The sequence below is a fragment of the Cetorhinus maximus genome, chromosome 20 (genome assembly GCF_964194155.1).
Source record: "Cetorhinus maximus chromosome 20, sCetMax3.hap1.1, whole genome shotgun sequence".
Taxonomy (NCBI): Eukaryota; Metazoa; Chordata; class Chondrichthyes; order Lamniformes; family Cetorhinidae; genus Cetorhinus; species Cetorhinus maximus.
Genome location: NC_135898.1, coordinates 43,511,898 through 43,529,172, shown reverse-complemented (window position 1 = coordinate 43,529,172; position 17,275 = coordinate 43,511,898). Strand labels below are relative to the sequence as shown.

The 17,275-nt window shown below is 45.4% G+C and overlaps 1 protein-coding gene across 3 annotated transcripts in view; it reads right to left on the bottom strand.

The window, feature by feature from the left end:
* Positions 1–17,275, bottom strand: part of stambpl1 (STAM binding protein-like 1) — a 66,015-nt gene that overhangs the window by 22,835 nt on the left and 25,905 nt on the right. For all 3 annotated transcript variants that reach the window (XM_078565967.1, XM_078565968.1, XM_078565969.1), the window contains exons 2-6: positions 15,262–15,354; positions 13,188–13,402; positions 12,900–12,975; positions 10,196–10,291; positions 4,905–5,262 (exon numbers count right to left, since the gene is read on the bottom strand). In XM_078565967.1, coding sequence (XP_078422093.1) covers positions 4,905–5,262; positions 10,196–10,291; positions 12,900–12,975; positions 13,188–13,402; positions 15,262–15,342 — 826 coding nt within the window. In that variant the 5' untranslated portion in view covers positions 15,343–15,354. The remainder of the gene's footprint in view (positions 1–4,904; positions 5,263–10,195; positions 10,292–12,899; positions 12,976–13,187; positions 13,403–15,261; positions 15,355–17,275) is intronic.

Sequence of the window (17,275 nt, the reverse complement as noted above, 5' to 3'; positions counted from 1 at the left end):
TGCTGCACACCACCCCCCCAGTCTGAGTGTAGTTACTGCATTGAATCATTGATGCATGTGTCCTTCCCTGGGTGGGCCAGCAGATATTGCCCATGCCGAGGTCACCCTGAGAGGGTGGTGAAGAGATGGGTTCTACCCCTGCAGCATGTGGTACACTGAGACCCACATCACTGTTCTGGGGGCAACCTGGAGGAGCTGCACCTAGGTGCAGAGCTGGAACTCCAGGATATGTCAAAGTCAGGGTGATGACATGCTGGGAGGGGAGCTTCAAGGTGGCGTGACACCGATCGATTTGCTGCCCTCCTCACTCCATGTGCTTGTGCCTCCTTGCTATGGAAGGTTAGACCGTGTGGTGCCTAATGTGATGTAGGCAGCATTTGGCCAAGGGGGTTGGGGGGGGAACAGGCCTGGCATCTTTGTGTGAGTGTTCGGCAGCAACGGGGTGAGGAGGCACCGGAGCCCTGCAATGTCCCACTCTGGTTGGGATGGGCCGTCCGCGAAGAGAATCCAGGTACAAGTAGCACTAATCAATGCTCTTCCTCCTTTCCAGGAGAAGAAGGCACATAATGCCACCGAGCAGGTGAAGACTGGCGGAGGGCCAGCCCAGTTGACGATGCTCAGCCACTTCGAGCAGGAGGCCCTACATTTGGAGAGGCGCCATGTGCCCAGATCCACTGGTGTCAGTGAGGCTGGGGTGCCACAGGCAGGTATGTTTGCCCAGCAGTGAGGTCACCATTGTTTTCCCAACAGCCACGGCAATGCTGAATGTTCAGTGATTGAAGTTTGCAACATGGCTTGACCATTGCTTATGGAAGGATGGGCGCATAATGATCTGGGGGATAGGGATGCACACTGACGTTAACTGATCCAATGTCCTTGTTCTTCCTTTCAGCATCACTGGAGCAGGGTCAGGAGGAGGAGCAGCAGGGGCCACCTCTCACACCTGAGGGCCCTGAAGTCTTGGACTCACCAGCATCACACCATCTCTGTCAGGCAGGCACCAGCGCAGATACTAGCACCTCGGTGGGAATTAGAACATCGACCAGTGTCCCGGGGCACAGCGGTGAGGGCACTTCACAGTTGCTGGAGGAGTTGACAGAGACAGAGTGCCCATAGTGCCAGCGAAGGACTGCAGGGGAACCAGGCACATGCTCAGTCGGTGCCTGATGATGTGCCTCTGGAGTCATCCACAATGCAGCAAAGGCCAGAAATGCAGCCGGGTGTGCGGGAGCATCTGGTGGAGACACATGAGGCTACGTTTGGCTTGGTGTCCGTGATGGAGGAGTCCACGCAGACTATCGCCGATGCAATGAGCCTCATGGCTGAGCGCCATGCTTCCTCCATGGAGAGAGTGGCGACTCCCGTGGAGAGGCTCCTCCAGGTGACCAATCAGGGCTTCCTGGGGATGCGCTCAGACTAGCAAGCCCTCACATCGGCATTGACCGTAACTGGTCAATGCCAGTGTGGGAGATGGTCTGGGCATCAAGTTTCCCAGCTCGGTGCCCATCCATCCACAATAAGCAGGGAGGTATGAAGTGACCTCACGTCAGCGCAGCAGCTGCCTGTCGTCTCTGCGGGCACCTCTCAGGGCGCTCCGGATGAGGGCAGCAGCTCTTCCGCCCCTCTGCCAGTGACCGTTGCACCCGATAAGGCTGCAACAACTGGGGAAATGCCAGCTGTGGAACTGGCAGCTCCCTCCCAGGTGGAGCCAGCACAGGCTCCACGGGCCAGAGGATGGCCGCCAAGGCCATCCAGGCCAACAGGACAGCAGAGTCAGCAGGCTGGCTCAGGTGCCACTCCCAGCGAGGGGGCAGCACCAAGACGTAGCACCCGAAAGCATAAACATAAGGCACCTTAGGCACACCACGGGTTTATCACTGGTGCTTTTGTGTTGGCCCGAGATGAGGTCTTTATGAGTTGATGTGATGTTTAATACCTTTGTCATTCTGTTTTCTTAAGTTCCTTTTGTTATACCATTAAATTCAGATATATCACCAAGGCTGAGGGTGCCTCTTTTCTTCTGCAGGTGGATGGTTACCAATAATGTTATGAGTGATTTGTGGGACATTCAGCTTTATTAACACGGCCCTTAGTTAATGTTCCCACCCAGGCAGAATTTGCACTCAGGCATCAAGCCTGCCCCCCGGGCTTTTCCTGGTGGTCTATATGTGATGGGCTAGCTGAAGGTTCTTTGGATTAAAGCCTCCCGGGTGTCCCTGTCTCCCTGGAGTACGCCCAGGTCAGCGTCTACCCCCTCAGCGTTTCCCTGTGCGTGCTCATCCTCGGACTCACTGCTGGACTCATCGTGTGCAGCCGCAGCCTCTGCATCGACATCTTCATCGTCCACAGCGTCCCCCCGTTCCAGCACAAGATTGTGGAGAGCAGCAGGCTACCACCATCAGCGACACACGATCTGGGGGGTATTGGAGTGCACCCCCTGAATGGTCCAAGCATCGGAAGCGCATCTTGAGAAGACCGATGGCTCTCTCCACCACAGCCCTTGTGGAGGCGTGGCTCCTATTGTAGCGCTGCTCAGCTTCTGTTCTTGGACGGCGGAGAGGCGTCATGAGCCACCTTCGGAGGGGATAGCCCTTCTCACCCAGCAGCCATCCATCCGCTGGGCTGGAGCACTGAAGAGCCTCGGCACCTGAGAGTGTCTGAGGATGTAGGCGTCGTGGGAGCTGCCTGGGTACCTTGCACAGACTTGTAGAATCTGCATCCTGTGATCACACACTATCTGCATGTTCATGGAGTGGAAGCCCTTCCTATTGACGAAGGCACCGGGCTCACCTGCTGGCGCCTTGATGGCCACATGTGTACAGTCTATAGCACCCTGGACACGGGGGAAGCCAGCAATGGCTGCGAAGCCTCTGGCTCACTGTGTCTGGCTTGCCTGGTCCCAATGGAAGTGGATGAAGGTCAATGCACACCTGAACAGAGCGTCTGTAACCTGCTTGATACAAATGTGGACAGATGATTGGGAGACACCGCAAAGGTCACTCATTGATCCCTGGAAGGAGCCAGAGGCATAGAAGTTGAGGGCAGCTGTGACCTTTAAAGCCACTGTCACGGGGTGTCCACCCACACAGTCAGCGGAGATCTCTGGCCCAATCATCTGACGATTATAGTTGACTCACTCCCTTGAGAGACGGAGCCTCCTTCAGCACTGCACCTCAGACATATTGAGGTAGCTGCTTTGCTGCCTGTATTCCCTGGCAGCAGGATAGTGGCGTCTTCTGTGGCCCCTTCTGCCTTGGACTACCTCTTGGCCCTGCATCCCTTGTGCCTGCGCCTGTCCTCCCAAAGGTGGCTCCCCTGGAGGCTGAATGTGCACTCCTGGCGTCCTCCGCCTTCTAACCCTCCCTTCCTCCTCAGAGGAGGTTCCTCCAGTAGAGAGTTCAGCTCCCATTCCCAGGCTGAAGGAAGGCTTCCTGAAACCTGCAGGCCCCAAAAAATATTCCTCGCTGCAGAGTGCTGACCTGAAGTCCAGACCAAGCAGCTCTTATGCATTTTGAAGTATTGCAGATCACACAGGCAAGTATCAGTAACTTTGAAAAATCAATATTTGACAGAGCACCCTCGCGACCCCACTGAGCCCTCTTATCCCGCCCGTGGATGAGGTTTATACAAATGTGTCCTATCCGCCTGCCCGTTGCGCCCGTGCGCCGACCCAAAGATCGCATGGGCGCCGAAAAATCACCGTCGATTGGCGCCTCAAGGGCCTTAAGTGGCCCGTTAATTAATGGCGGGTGCACATCGGATATCATTGCGCGCCCACCCAACAAAATATCGCGATGGCACGCGGTGATGTCGGGACGCTCGCCCAACGTCACTGAGCGCCATTTTACGCATCAGATTGCAGGTCCTGACCCCGCACGCCAACAGGAAAATTCTGCCCTCACAGTCCATGAAAGAATAATAAGAAAGTAATGTTGACTGTGGGATGAATGTTGGCCAACACACTAGGGGCAGCTCCCCTGCTTTTCTTTGAAACAGTACTATGGGATCTTTCATGTCCTCTGGAGAAAGCAGCTGGGATCCTCAGTTTGTTGCCTCATCCAAAAGTATTGCATTGAAGTGTTAGTCAAGTCTATGTGCTTATGTCTCTGGAGTGGGACTTGAATCTTTGACCTTCTGACTCAGAGAGGACAGTGTTACCACACAGCCACAGCTGCCACTGGTGAAAACCACTGAGAATGAAAGAAGTGTAAAAATCCTGTGATTATGCCCCAGTGCCTGTCATCCTTAATGGTATGAAGTTGAGCAAACAGGTTTAAAAATTCAAACCATTTGGATAACATAAATGGCTGGGTGAGTTGCAGCACTTGGAACTCACCATATATACACATACAAACCAAATCAAACTCGAAAGGAGAGCTATTGAGGGAATTCAATTACAAAATCTCCATTCTTCACTATATCTTACAGCATTTAAGAAGGTGATTCAGCACATCATGCCCACGACAGCTTTTTGAAAGAGCTACCATACTAGTGCTACTGTCCTACCCATATCGCCCTCTTAATGTTTCCTCACTAAGTATATATGGAATCCCCTTTCAAATGTTACAATTGAACCTATTTCCATTACCCTTTCAAGCAATGATTAGTCCCCATGTCATGGTGAAACAAAAAAAAAATTTAATAGGCCCGTAATTAACAGCTGTCCCTATGTTCTACTGAAAGGTAATGTCAGGACAAATGAAAAATCAGCGCATAAACAATGCCATCAACAAAAGGAAGATCTGATCCTTCATTATTATTGTTAGGCAGGGGGACAGAAGCAAGGCAGGTAAATGGAGTTGAGATACAGGTCAACCATGATCTAATTGAATGCTAGGACAGGCTCGAGGGGCTTAATGACCTACTCTTGATCCTATGCTCTTCTTATGCTCCTATATACTTACCAGCAGTGGCACTCTGCGGTTTAAGGGACCTGTCCACTGGAGGACACCATCCTGGTTGGGCATCGCTTGGCACCTGGCCGGCAGCATTTACTGCGCGCCAAGGAGGGATGGAAGGCTCGGGTTTTTCATGGGCAGCAGCAGTGCAGGTTAACATCCCGCCATCACTCTGCTCCGACATTCTCAGCTTTAGCTCTTTCTGTTTCTCCTTCAGAAAATCTTGTCTTTTCAGCTGCTCTTCAAAGAAATGGAACTGTTGCACCTCCAACTGCTGTTGCCGAATCCTGGCCACACGCAATTTTTCCTCCTCAATCAGCTTATTTTGTTGCTGTCTTTCCGAATCAACATCTTTAGCTTTGCTCTGTAAAAAGCGTACAAGTATTTGTTTTTTTTATAATGAACGGTTATAGAACAGTCCAGCATAACTGAGAACAGAATTTATGGCAAGTTCCCTATCATTGCCTACTGAACAACCGCAAATGTAATCTCCTCTTTAGACAAGGGGGAGTTTACCCTCAGCATACATCTGGATCTTCTCTGACTGTGTGCATTCAATGGTGCTTTAACAAAACGCGCTTTAACTTCCATTGTCATGACAATACCAGAGTGAACAGTGACCTCTGGAAAACACAACTATAAACAGAATAGGACTAGAAATCTGAGTAGTGCACCATGTCCCTGTGAGTTTCCACTCGAGAATATTCAGAAAGCAGCCGGAAACACTGGCTGATATTTTGTTTATGAGCTTCACAAAGGTAATTCAGTACAAAAATTAATGGAAACATGCTTTCTAATCAATATTTTTGGAAAGATTATAGGAAATATTTTTCAAGTGATATTGGGATCAGGATATAATGGTGCTGAATTGTACTTGACCCTGGACACAAAGATAAATTAAGTCATCATGCAACATTAGATTGGAAAAGCCTCTTCCACCTTGTCTTTTAACAGGCAATTGGGTATTTAAATGCTTGAGACATGATAGCCTATTAGATTAAGGCAGAACCCAGAGATTTATTAAGCCATAGCGATACAATTTCTGTTCAGAGTTAGCTGATGTCAGTAACTCAGGTCATGAATTGAACAACTGTGGCTTAATTGGGATGTCAGAGGGCTGAGTGCCCTTGAGCTAACGCAGGGGGAGAACCTTGCTGCTAATCATTATGTTACTTAGGCACTGCAAAGCAAGGACATGGTCAGGCTCTGCTATTGTCTGTCACAGGGAGATAAGTGAGTTAGAAAACGGTCTTTCTGATCCAGCTCAGACAGCTATAATGACAGTCTCTTCTGTCTGCTGGCTATATGTAATAAGCTTAGTACATCTTCAGCCAGGGCAGAATTTTTCAGCCCCGTCGCAGTAGGGACGGGCACATAAAATGCGACGAGCAGCTCAAAAGTCCATTGGTTTTGGCGGGACCGTAAAATTCCGCTGGTGTAAAATTCTACCCCCAATTTCTTGTGCGAGCTGCCAGTAACACCAAATTCAAATTAATTGGTACTGCCACTCAGGAAGCTGTGTGCTGTGTCTGCCTGTACTGTATACGATCTGAGATTGTTTGATGCTGACACTGGGTGCCTCAAATGGGAACAGTTCAATCCCCCAGCACTCATCTTAATGAAAATGAAAATAAGTTTCAAAATCCACCACAACAAATGCCCTTTGGGTGAAATACCAGAAAGGTTTCTAGTGTTTATGGACCCACAGCACAGTTGGCATAGAAAATTCACAGGGAGAGGGAAGAATCATTGAACTGTTTTAATCAGCAACAACATGCAGTTCTGCTCAATGTTCTCATATGAATCTGAAGATAAGTTACATTTGTTACGGTTTTGAGAGGCATCTTTGTACAGATTTATCTGGATATTTTGACTTTGATGAAGAGAAGCTATTACTCCTACCCTGATAGTACTGTAGTATTGTATTAGCATGAATTAATATAAGAGCAAATTGGCCAAACATTGCTTCCAGCAGGGAGCTGTAGTCAAAGGGACATCGGATAAAGAATCAGTGCCAAAGTATAATAGATCAGGTTTTCTACTGGTGTTGATCACAGCAGCCTGAAAGGAATATCAATATAGTCTATGAAAAACAAGAAAAACTTGATTTTAGATAGCGCCTTTCATGGTCTCAGGATGTCATAAAACACTTTGCAGCCAATTTGCGCACAGAGAGGATCCCAAAATAACAACAAAATAAACGGCCAGATCATTTGTTTTAGCTGTTTGTTGAAGGATAAATATTGGTCAGGGCACTGGGACAATTCTCCCATGTTTCAATAAAACAATTGATAGCGGTATATAAAATACACCCTTTCCAGTTCTTGCCATGTAATGTGAGCTAAGAGTTCAGTATTAGTGCCATACTCTCACTGTATATAGAGTATCATGTTATGTAAAATGGCTTGAAGCCCCAATGATATAATCCAGTACAATCGTAGGCACAGATGCAATGCAACTTTCATTGATCAAAGTACACGGTTGAATTGCATAGCGGATAATAAAAACTTTCTGGATATCTCAATCAGGACCAGTCAAACTATCAATATGGACCTCTTTCAGACCTCTCCAAACTTGCCCACCTTTAACTAGAGATATTTACTTAGCATTGCTGGTCATCTACACCATACCTAAGTTTAAAATGGTTACTAGTGCTCATAAGCATAAACTTTAAAAATCGTTCTTGATACTGTGGGAAAGAATTGGCCTATGGCCAATTGAATCCTACCATCAGGCTCAACTGGGGTCACTGACCAGGATAGTCATTCACCTGTTATTTTTCCCTATTTGGCCAACTAATGGCCAGAGGGCAGGCTGGCTGTCCAATTAAGGCCAGCGGATGGGATGGCGAAGCTGGAGGGCAATAGCAGGCACTCCAATTCAGAGGCAGCAGCAGAATGCCATAGCAGGTAAGTGAGGGAGGGGCATCCCTAGAAGGAAGTGCCTCTCTCCAACTTTTTTGAAATTTAAAATAAAAAAGCAGATCAAGCTGCTAGACCACCACCGTGGGGAGAGGGGGTGGAGGCCTTGGGGAGAGCCCCAGCACAAGATGGCCTGTGGCCTTGCTGAAACCAGACAAGCAAGGTGGACCTCTAAACCTGCCTGCAGTGGCCCACCCATCTACTGCCGGGAAGCCACCTCCAAGCACCTAAACCAGGGACATGAGAGCTGACAGGAAAATCCCAGCCAGCCTCCAACAATTAACCTCCTTACGTGGCCATTAGCAAAATGAATAAGTACCCATTGCTTGGGGATGGGCAGCACTGCAGCGCACACCCAACCTCCCCATCCTGCCTCTGGGAAAACTGCCCAGGTGTGTAATGCAGCCAAGGAACTGGCATACCTGCTAGCAGTGTGAAATTCCGTGCCCACCTGCCTTCATTCCCATCCCCAACAAGGCATTGAAATTCAACCCATGAAGTCCTCTGGCCATACCAACAAGCAACACAAGAGGATGAGGCAGATTTTGTAAGACGAGACTCCCAGTGTGGGTTTCCCCTCCTCAATGCTGGGCAGCAGCTGTGACCATTTTTCATTTTAGATTTTTTAGAGTTGCTGAAAGTGCACCCAAAGATGGAGGTGCCACCCTCTCTCTTGCCTGCAATGGCAGGCTGCAGCTACTTCCGCGCTGGATGGCCTCCTACTGGTCCTCTAGCTTCAAGAGCCCATGTGCTGTTCTTAATTGGACGGCTACTGATTGGCTGATCCAGCCAAAACTCATGTTGAGTGCTCGTTCCTGACAAGGTGCAGGTTGGGACCCCTGTTAAAGTGGGGAAAGCATCTACCCTGAGTCCCCAACACCAGGGTCTTGGCCCAAAATACAAAATCAGGCCCAAAGGCTGGATAGCCAGCTGCAGAGTTAGTGCACCAATTTTTCTGCAGCTCTGCTTTCCTGGTACTTTAACATATTTATAAACATATGTAGCACAGGCAAAAAAGAAACTGACCAATTAAAATCCTCTCTCTAATGGGCGACAGAGTAGTGGAGCACATCATTTAATGCACTAGTTCTACGATAAGACAACTGAATCCAGACCTATGCTGCTTACCTCATGCCACATATTCCCCAGATGACCGGCTAACAATCTGATCCCCAGGTGGTCAGGTACAGTACAACAATATCCATTTATATAGCGACTCAGTCAGAGATAGGGGTTTCAAACCAGAGAAAGACATGAAGGGGTTAGGGAGAGAAATTGAAAAGGTAGGATCCTGGTGGCTGAAGGCGTTATTCCCCCAAAGTGGAGGCGGGGTATGCACAAGCAGCTGCAGTCATAGGAGCTGAACTGAATTCTGATGGTGGAAGGGAGAAGATTTAAGCTGTGGGCGAGACCCATGGAGGGGTTTGAAAAGGTGGATTTCAACCCCCTAAAAAAGGGCATGTGCGTCACTGCTGAAGAGAGAAAAGCATTTGCCCTGAGTCCCACACAAACTCCTGCTACCAGCAAAGGCACTGAAGACACTAACTATGGTGCAGCAGACAGTCCAATCCTCCCAATCAAAGATATAGGGCAGAATTTTGCCGTTGGCGTGCGGGAGCGGGCCCGAAACACCGACGCATAAAATGACGCGCGATGACATCAGGCGTGTGTCCTGACGTCATCGTGTGTCATTTCGATATTCCGTTCGGCGGCTGCACACCCGCCGAACCGTCAACGGCCTATTTAGGCCATTAAAAAAGCAATTAAAGTTGTTAAGAACGGTGCCCGTCCAACCTTAATGCTGGCGGGCAGGCAAAGAGCCCAAGCAGCCTTCGCATTTTTCAGGAAATCTCATCCACGGGTGGGATGAGGTTTCCTGAAGGTTCTATAAAATAAAGAAATAAATTTTCCAAACCTCACGAGCACGTTCCAGCTCATGTGACACTAGGGGACATGTTTAAATAAATTTTTACTTCATTTATTTAAAAGCTTTCAAATCCATTCAATCTCCCCGAGGCAGCTCCGTGCCTCAGGGAGATTGCTGCACTCTTTCACGTGCATGTGCGAAAGAGCGGAGGCCCCAATTCTCCCTCCTCACCCCGCCCGCACAGGTAGCGCTGAGCTCTGCGTTACGCTGGGTGGGCCTTAATTGGCCCGCCCGTGTAAAATGGCGGCATGCAGCCAATCGCGGGCAGCGATCGGCTCCACACCCGCCCCCGCCTGCTCCCGCTCCCGCCCAGCCCGCCTACCATAGGAAAAATTCTCCCCATAGTTACTTTAATACATAGGATCTAAATTTGCTTGGAGTAACAGAAAAGGAAAGATTTCTAATGAGGAAATAAATACATCTACAACAAAAAAAATCATTAATTTTACCTGGGCAGTCAGATATTCTTTGTATTCCACACCATATTTAGCAATAAGCTGTGTCTTCAGCTCCTCTGCTCTTGGAAACGCAACTTCTCTTAATTTCTTGGAATTAAACAGAAATTAATTGGTAATATTCATATTTGCCTAATGAAATTGTCAAAAATGATGCAAGCCCTCACAACAGACATCGAGCTCCAAACAAAACCAGGGTCAACTCAACTGGCCCGTGAACTTGTTTATCCAGCAAGGACAAATTCCCTCAGTTCTCAGCCAATCATGGCTCACCTTGTAGGAGACAAATCCAACCTGGTCCTGCACTGCCAACAGACAGTGAATGTTTAATATTTAATAGGGGCTGCCAAGATGTCTGGCAATGTGAGTCTTCTTGGTCAAGTGAACCCTGCCATAGGGCAGTGATAAATATTTTATAATCACAATATAACAGCCAAGTAACAGAGTGACTTTGAAACTCAGACACACATGCTACCTGAAGCCAAGGTACTCAAATAAAGGAAGCTCATAGGCTCTGATTTCATTTCATTAAATGAAAAGGAATGACACACAAATTGTCCATCAACAAGTAACTCTATTATAAAGAAAGAACTACATTTCTATCGCACCTTCCACAATCTCAGAATGTCCCAAAATAAAAGCAAAATACTGTGGATGCAGGAAATTTGAAACAAAAACAGAAAATGCTGGAAAAGCTCAGCAAGTCTGGCAACATCTGTGCAGAGAGAAACAGTTAACTTTTCAAGTCCATATGACTCTTCTTCAGAGAATGTACCAATGTACTTTACAACCAATGAAGTACTTTTGAAGTGTAGCCACTGTTGTCATGTAGGAAACACAACTGCCATTTTTTGCACAGCAACGCCCCACAAACAGCAATGTGATAATCACCAGATAATCTGTTTCGATGTTAGCTGAGGGATAAGTATTGCCCAGGACCCCAGAGCTAACTCCCCTGCTTTTTTGAATAGGGTGGGATCTTTTACATCATCCTGGGACGGCAAATGAGACCCTGTTTTAATTTTTCATCCTCGGTACTGCACTGGAGTCTCAGACTAGAGTTTGTGCTCAAGTCCCTTGAGCAGAACTTGTAGTGAGAGTGCTCAAGCCCAGTTAAGATCAAGCCCTGGAAGTTGTAGTCCAATAATTCCAATATTACAGCATTGAATTCCTCCCAATCAGAATGTCTAGGTTTGAATCCTAACCATTCATGTGTGCCAATGTCTTATTAATTACATTGTTACAGTTTAAAGGCAACTACATTGTTAAACAGGTGGTCAGCTTTTGTACACCTATAAATGGAGATAGCTGGGACACTGGGGGGTTGGAGTAATGTTGATTGTGAACTAAGGCAATAAATTCTCTGCAGCAAAGAAAGCAGCTGTGTCTTAGTTTTAACTTCACCAACTGAAGTGGATTTGATTAACAATGCGAACATATTCTACTGAGTCCACCTTAGTGGTATTTCGAGTACACCTGAATTAACCTACTGTGTCTTAATCAGCAGATCCCTAGCTAGAAAGGGACACTGTGTTTATGGTGGTGATGTGATGGGAAAGCAGTAAATTAGCATAAACTGAATGGAACAGGAAAATTGTACGTGAAGTGTAGCTTTATCAGTTTAACTCAGCCTAACACAACACTAAGGTTGAAGGAAATGTTTTAGTAAAAGATAAACAACCATCGATTCTAATGACATTAATGACATTTAACATTGTAGTGTACATGCCCTTCCTATAACAATTAGTATGACAAAAAGAGATGCAATTTATAAATTAATAACATTACTGCAAAGGCATTGTCTGAATTTTCAGCAAGGAGACAGGTAGCGGGAATTGGGAATTTTCATGACCTCATAAATGTATAAACAGCAGCCACCACCCGCAACACCACCCCCCCCCCCCCCCCCGCCCCGCCCCACCCGCCCCACCCCACCCAAGAGGGCTTAATGCATTAGCTATTCTTAGAGCTCAGCTGCACATTCATAATGAAGCCATCTGGCAACAGCCTGCTTCTGTTGATACAGTTACCAGCTAGCCTCATTATGCTCAGCTAAGCTCCAAGAATGACTAAAGTAATCAGCTTTGTGGTGGTGGGGGGGCGCGTCCGGAGGTGCTGTTTACATGGTTGCAAAGGGGACCTCTGGCTTTGCTTGATTGATAGTTTCATTACCTTGTAATAACTTGGTCTTTCTTTGAAGTGATTTTTTAATGCCTGTATGTTTAATTGGACAGGATTAAAGGCTTTTTTTCAATGGGATTTTCACTGGCTGGGTTTGATTGACAGCTTTAAGAGAAGGTAAGAGAGGAATATTGAACGCCTGATTTTTGTTTTTGGTTCGTGACTCCAGACTAGGGTTCCCCCAAGGTTCACAACTCTTCTGAGGAGCTGTGAACCATGCCTCCTGCAAAGGCATCAAAGATTCAGGGGTCTGAAATGCCCATCCCACAATGGAGCAAAAAAGGTTGGGAGTGCCCATCCCACAATGGAGCCAGAAAGGTTGGGAGTGCCACATATGGCCTCGCTACCTGCACCCTTATCCTGTACTAGCAAAAGTTGGGAAACTGAAATGGGGTGGGAATCCCAGAATCGGGTCCCACCTGCAATTATCTAAACCCTTCTGTCTCTGCTCTGACAGGGATGGGAGGCATGAAAATCCAGGCCACTGACTACATTGTGAATGAAAAAGCACACTTACTTTCAGAATATGCTGCTTCTCTGGGATTGCACATGTTTGGTAATCGCGATGTTTTGGCAATTTCTCTACAAACAAACTGTAAGATTAATGATAAGTTAGTACAACATTGTAACTATCGCTTTAAGCCGGTGTTTGCTTTTCCTGTGCAATAAAACATAGCTAGAAGTAAATTTCCTCTGCCTATTTTGTTATTTCTCTTAAGTTTTGTTCTCAACCCCTGTAGAATCAGATAGGTTACAAGTTTGCTTGAAAATTAATACCAGATTCATGAGTAAAGATGTTTCTTACGTTATAAGCTTGTTGTAAAGGACGAAAGCATTTTCTAGATTTCCCTCTTCCAGGTAAACAGATGCCATTTGGACCATCTCGTCTCCAGACCTGAAGTAGCGGCGGGGAGTAATGTCCTCACTGATTTCTATGTTGCAACCCATTTTGGTGAGGGCCCTCACTCGCTCTTGTGGGGACAAGGTGACATCCGTGTGACTGGGTGCAGCCAGTTTTCTCTGTGAGACAATTAAGTTTTCTTTGTTATAAAATGAAACTAGGAATGACCCCATATTTAACAAATGACAGAGGAAACATAGGGCAGTCACGTCTTTCAATTTGCCTTTGAAGCCTATAAAAGTAAATTAAAAGCCATTGGTATTCTCTTTAGTCTGTCAGAGAAGGAATCACAAAGGACATATTATTTTGGAGATGCCAGACTCAAATAATTTTGATCTCTAGGCAGATAGTTTAATCAAAAGCTGCATTTTAATGCATCCTCATACAAAAAACATTTAAACTGTTTAAAGGGTATTTCTCAGTAAGTCTGCACACCCATTTTTCCTTCTCTCCACTGGCTTCTTGATGGGTTCCATCATGGCCGCTGGGTTCCCTCTCGTAGCTCCAGGTGATTATTCAAATGTGGGCTCTGACTGAGTGTCAGCTGGTAATTTGATAGTGAGTACAATTACTCCCTTGCTAATCCCATCCTCGCCCACAGTCACGCCATTCAATTCCAAAAATGGACCCAGCACATTCTGGTGGCTGGTTGATTAGACAGTTGCAGTGTAGATACCTTTCATCAGAAAAAGCACCTTGCCCATGTCACTGAAGTGCTAACTCCGAGAACAATAAGAAGTGAAAAGCATAGCTTTTGCCTGGCCATCCAGATCCTCATGTGGACAAATGAACACCCAACCAAGAGAAGGTCATCTTTTAAATATGGTGGGTGGGTCCCGATTCTGGGATTCATGACCACATTACCAGGCTGTGGAAGTGCCTTTAAAGGATCCGGGCTGCTTCCTGTCGGGAGCCTGCATCAGGCACTCCCAACCTGGCTGGTTCCATTGCAGAGATAGTTATTTCCTACTCCTCTGCAATTTTAGTGGAATCAAGCCAGATTTTTAAAGGGTGGAGGTTTATGGCCCCTTAGAGGAGTCTTGAACTCTAATGTGCATGAGGGGACCTCTTAAAAGGCAAGTTCAAATGATCCTCCTCATGGCCCCTATGCCAAGTTACACTACCACACCTGCCCCCTATGTCCCCTCATGCCCCCACGCCAAGCTCTGCCCTTCAACCACCCCCTCAGGCCATTCATACCCCCTATGCCAAGTTCTGGCACTTCCATGCCCATTGACCCACTGTACACTTTCTAGCTAGAACCAATGAACCCCACAGTGTATAGTGGCATGTGTAAAAAAATGCTTTGAGAAAATGTAATCCTTTGATCAATTTCTGCAACGTTTGAAAAAAAAAGCCTTGGCAAGCTGAGAAAAGTGTCAATCAATCATTAAGGCCCTTCCAAGTTTCAAAAACCACAAACCACAGACACTCAAAACCACTTACTTATGTCAACAAACATTGTAAAATTGACTACAGAGATCAGAGAGCCTGAGCTGCCATCAAACAATGTCTCCTCTGGGCAGCAGGTGTTTTTTTATTCTAATAGATCGCTGGGCTCTCAGCCATGCTTGACTGACCATGAAAAAGAATTTTTAAATTAAATTTGGTTTACATAAACATTTTTAATTTTTTTTCTAACATATGAGTCTAGTATTTAATATTCATGGAACTCAATGATCACAATAATTACATTTTTTCTTTTTACATACTTATAATTTCTATCATTTCAGTCTAGTTTAGTTGGAAAGCAGACATTCCCCAGCAATTCATGTTCCATTATTACCGAATGGAAGAGTTTAAAATATTGCACAGCAATAATTCATGTTAATTAGCTTAATTTATATGTACAGATTAGATTAGAAAACAAACTTTTGTCTATAAATTGTTAATGTGAGGTTAAGTTTTCAAATGTTGTTGCAAGTTTTAACCATAGCAAGTTTTTATCTCTGTATAATTAAGAATAATATGGTAATACCAGAGAGGTGAATATAAATGGCTGATCAAACTCCACATTTGCCAATGAAGTGCCTTTGGAGCTTCCACCCAAGGTATCCATTCCTCACCTCACCTGGGAGGAAAAAAAAGTACACATTATGAGATTCTCTTCTTTAAACAATCGTCCTAGTGTAAATGTTGCACAATCAGAACCATAGAATCATAATCCCAACGACGGGTGGATCGTGTCAAACAGCACATCCCTTTGGCTCTTCACAACAGGCAAAGTACTGACCATACTCAACCAGCCCATGCTTGCAAAACTCAGAACATATTACCCAACATTCCACGATTGGACAACACTTGCTAAACAATTCTGACTGTGCTAATAATTACATTGACAACCAATTTAAGATCATTAGTCAGACTCGCAGTCTGGCTCACTTAACGCATGCTAGAAGCTACATATCTTCACAAACAGGGCCCAGTCCTTTGCAAAAGAAAGAGCATGCCCACACATTGAGCCTTTTTTAACTAAACAAAATATTGAGGGACTGCCATTTCCATGTTCATTCCCCATAGCAATGCCTTGACCAATCAGAGTTAACCTGCCTGGTTTGAATTTAAACAATGGCAGTTAACTGTTCCTTGGTGCATTTTCCATGGCAACACTTCTACCAATCAGAGTCCTCATGCCAACCAATCAGCACCCTCTTTTCATACAGTATAAACTGTTCCCTTTAGATTTGGTATTCTTGCAATTCTGTCCTGATGAGTGCAAGACAAAAAGCTTCAACAGCATGTCTCTTTTTTCAGCAATATTCAAGTTGTGTACTACCAAGCGGCTATATTCATAAAATTGTTCAGAATTATAATGGTACATTTTAACAAGGTACATAAACTGTTTTCCCATTTGCAGCTAATTCAATTCAACTAATTATACAGCACAAATGAATATCTATAAGCAATAAAGGGAACATATGCTCAAGGAGAAGGGTGAAGGATTGACAACCCTCAGCATTATCAGAAGTTTACAGATTTTCTCATTCAAATAATTGGAACTAAGGCTCTACAGGACCAGAAAAGAATTATTGGGCCTGTACAAAACCTTGGTCTTCATAAAACACTTTATTGTTCGTCCCTTCAGGAGTCTGACAAATATTGCCACTATCCACTTGAAATTTATAATATCCTCCACTTTCAATGCTTCATGGATAGGCTATTCGAACTACCAAATTAAATGCCCTCCTTTATATCCCCTCCAAGGTCAGCGTATCCATTTTAAAGTTCGGTATACAAAACTGTATGCAACACTTAAAACGGTATAAGTGAGTCAAAGTTTTGTAGCATTTGTGCTCTATGTCCCAATAAATGTTTGCCTTTTTTAACCCTCAAATTATAGCTGCACATTGTGCTGATTGGTTAAGAGCATTTCCGACGAATACTCACAAATTATTTTTTCTTGTCGTAACTTAAAGACTGTATCCACTTATTCTATACTCCCATTGTTGTTTTCCCTTCCACAACTTTCATTACTTGCTCCTTCTACAACTGATCCATTTGTTCTCCACGGTTTATGATCCCTCCCAATTTAACTTTATTGGCAAAACTGAAGAGCTTTGTTACCACCACTGGCTCAAAATCATTAGGAACACAAGTCCTGACATCTACATTTATAATAGACTCTGCCTACGTAAACCTGACATACCGTAACTACATCCTCCAGCCACCAACCGACACTGCAGCATCTCCACTGAGGTGGACGATATATGTACAGCGTGATAAGCTTTGTACTGGCAGTTTCTTTCTGAGTGTGACATAGAAATTTAAAATGGAAAGAGCTGATAGGAAGTGTGTCAGACATAAGATTGTTATTATAGATATAGTAAAAAGGCTGCAGAATAGTCCAATGCTTACTAGTCAGCTCTTTCCATGTAATGTTGCTCCTTTAACCTTTGCTTTCTCTGACTCAACCACTTACTTATCAACTTCAGTAACTTCCCTCCTGTTCTGTGCCTTTCACCCTTGTAGTCATTTATTTGGTAGTGTATCAA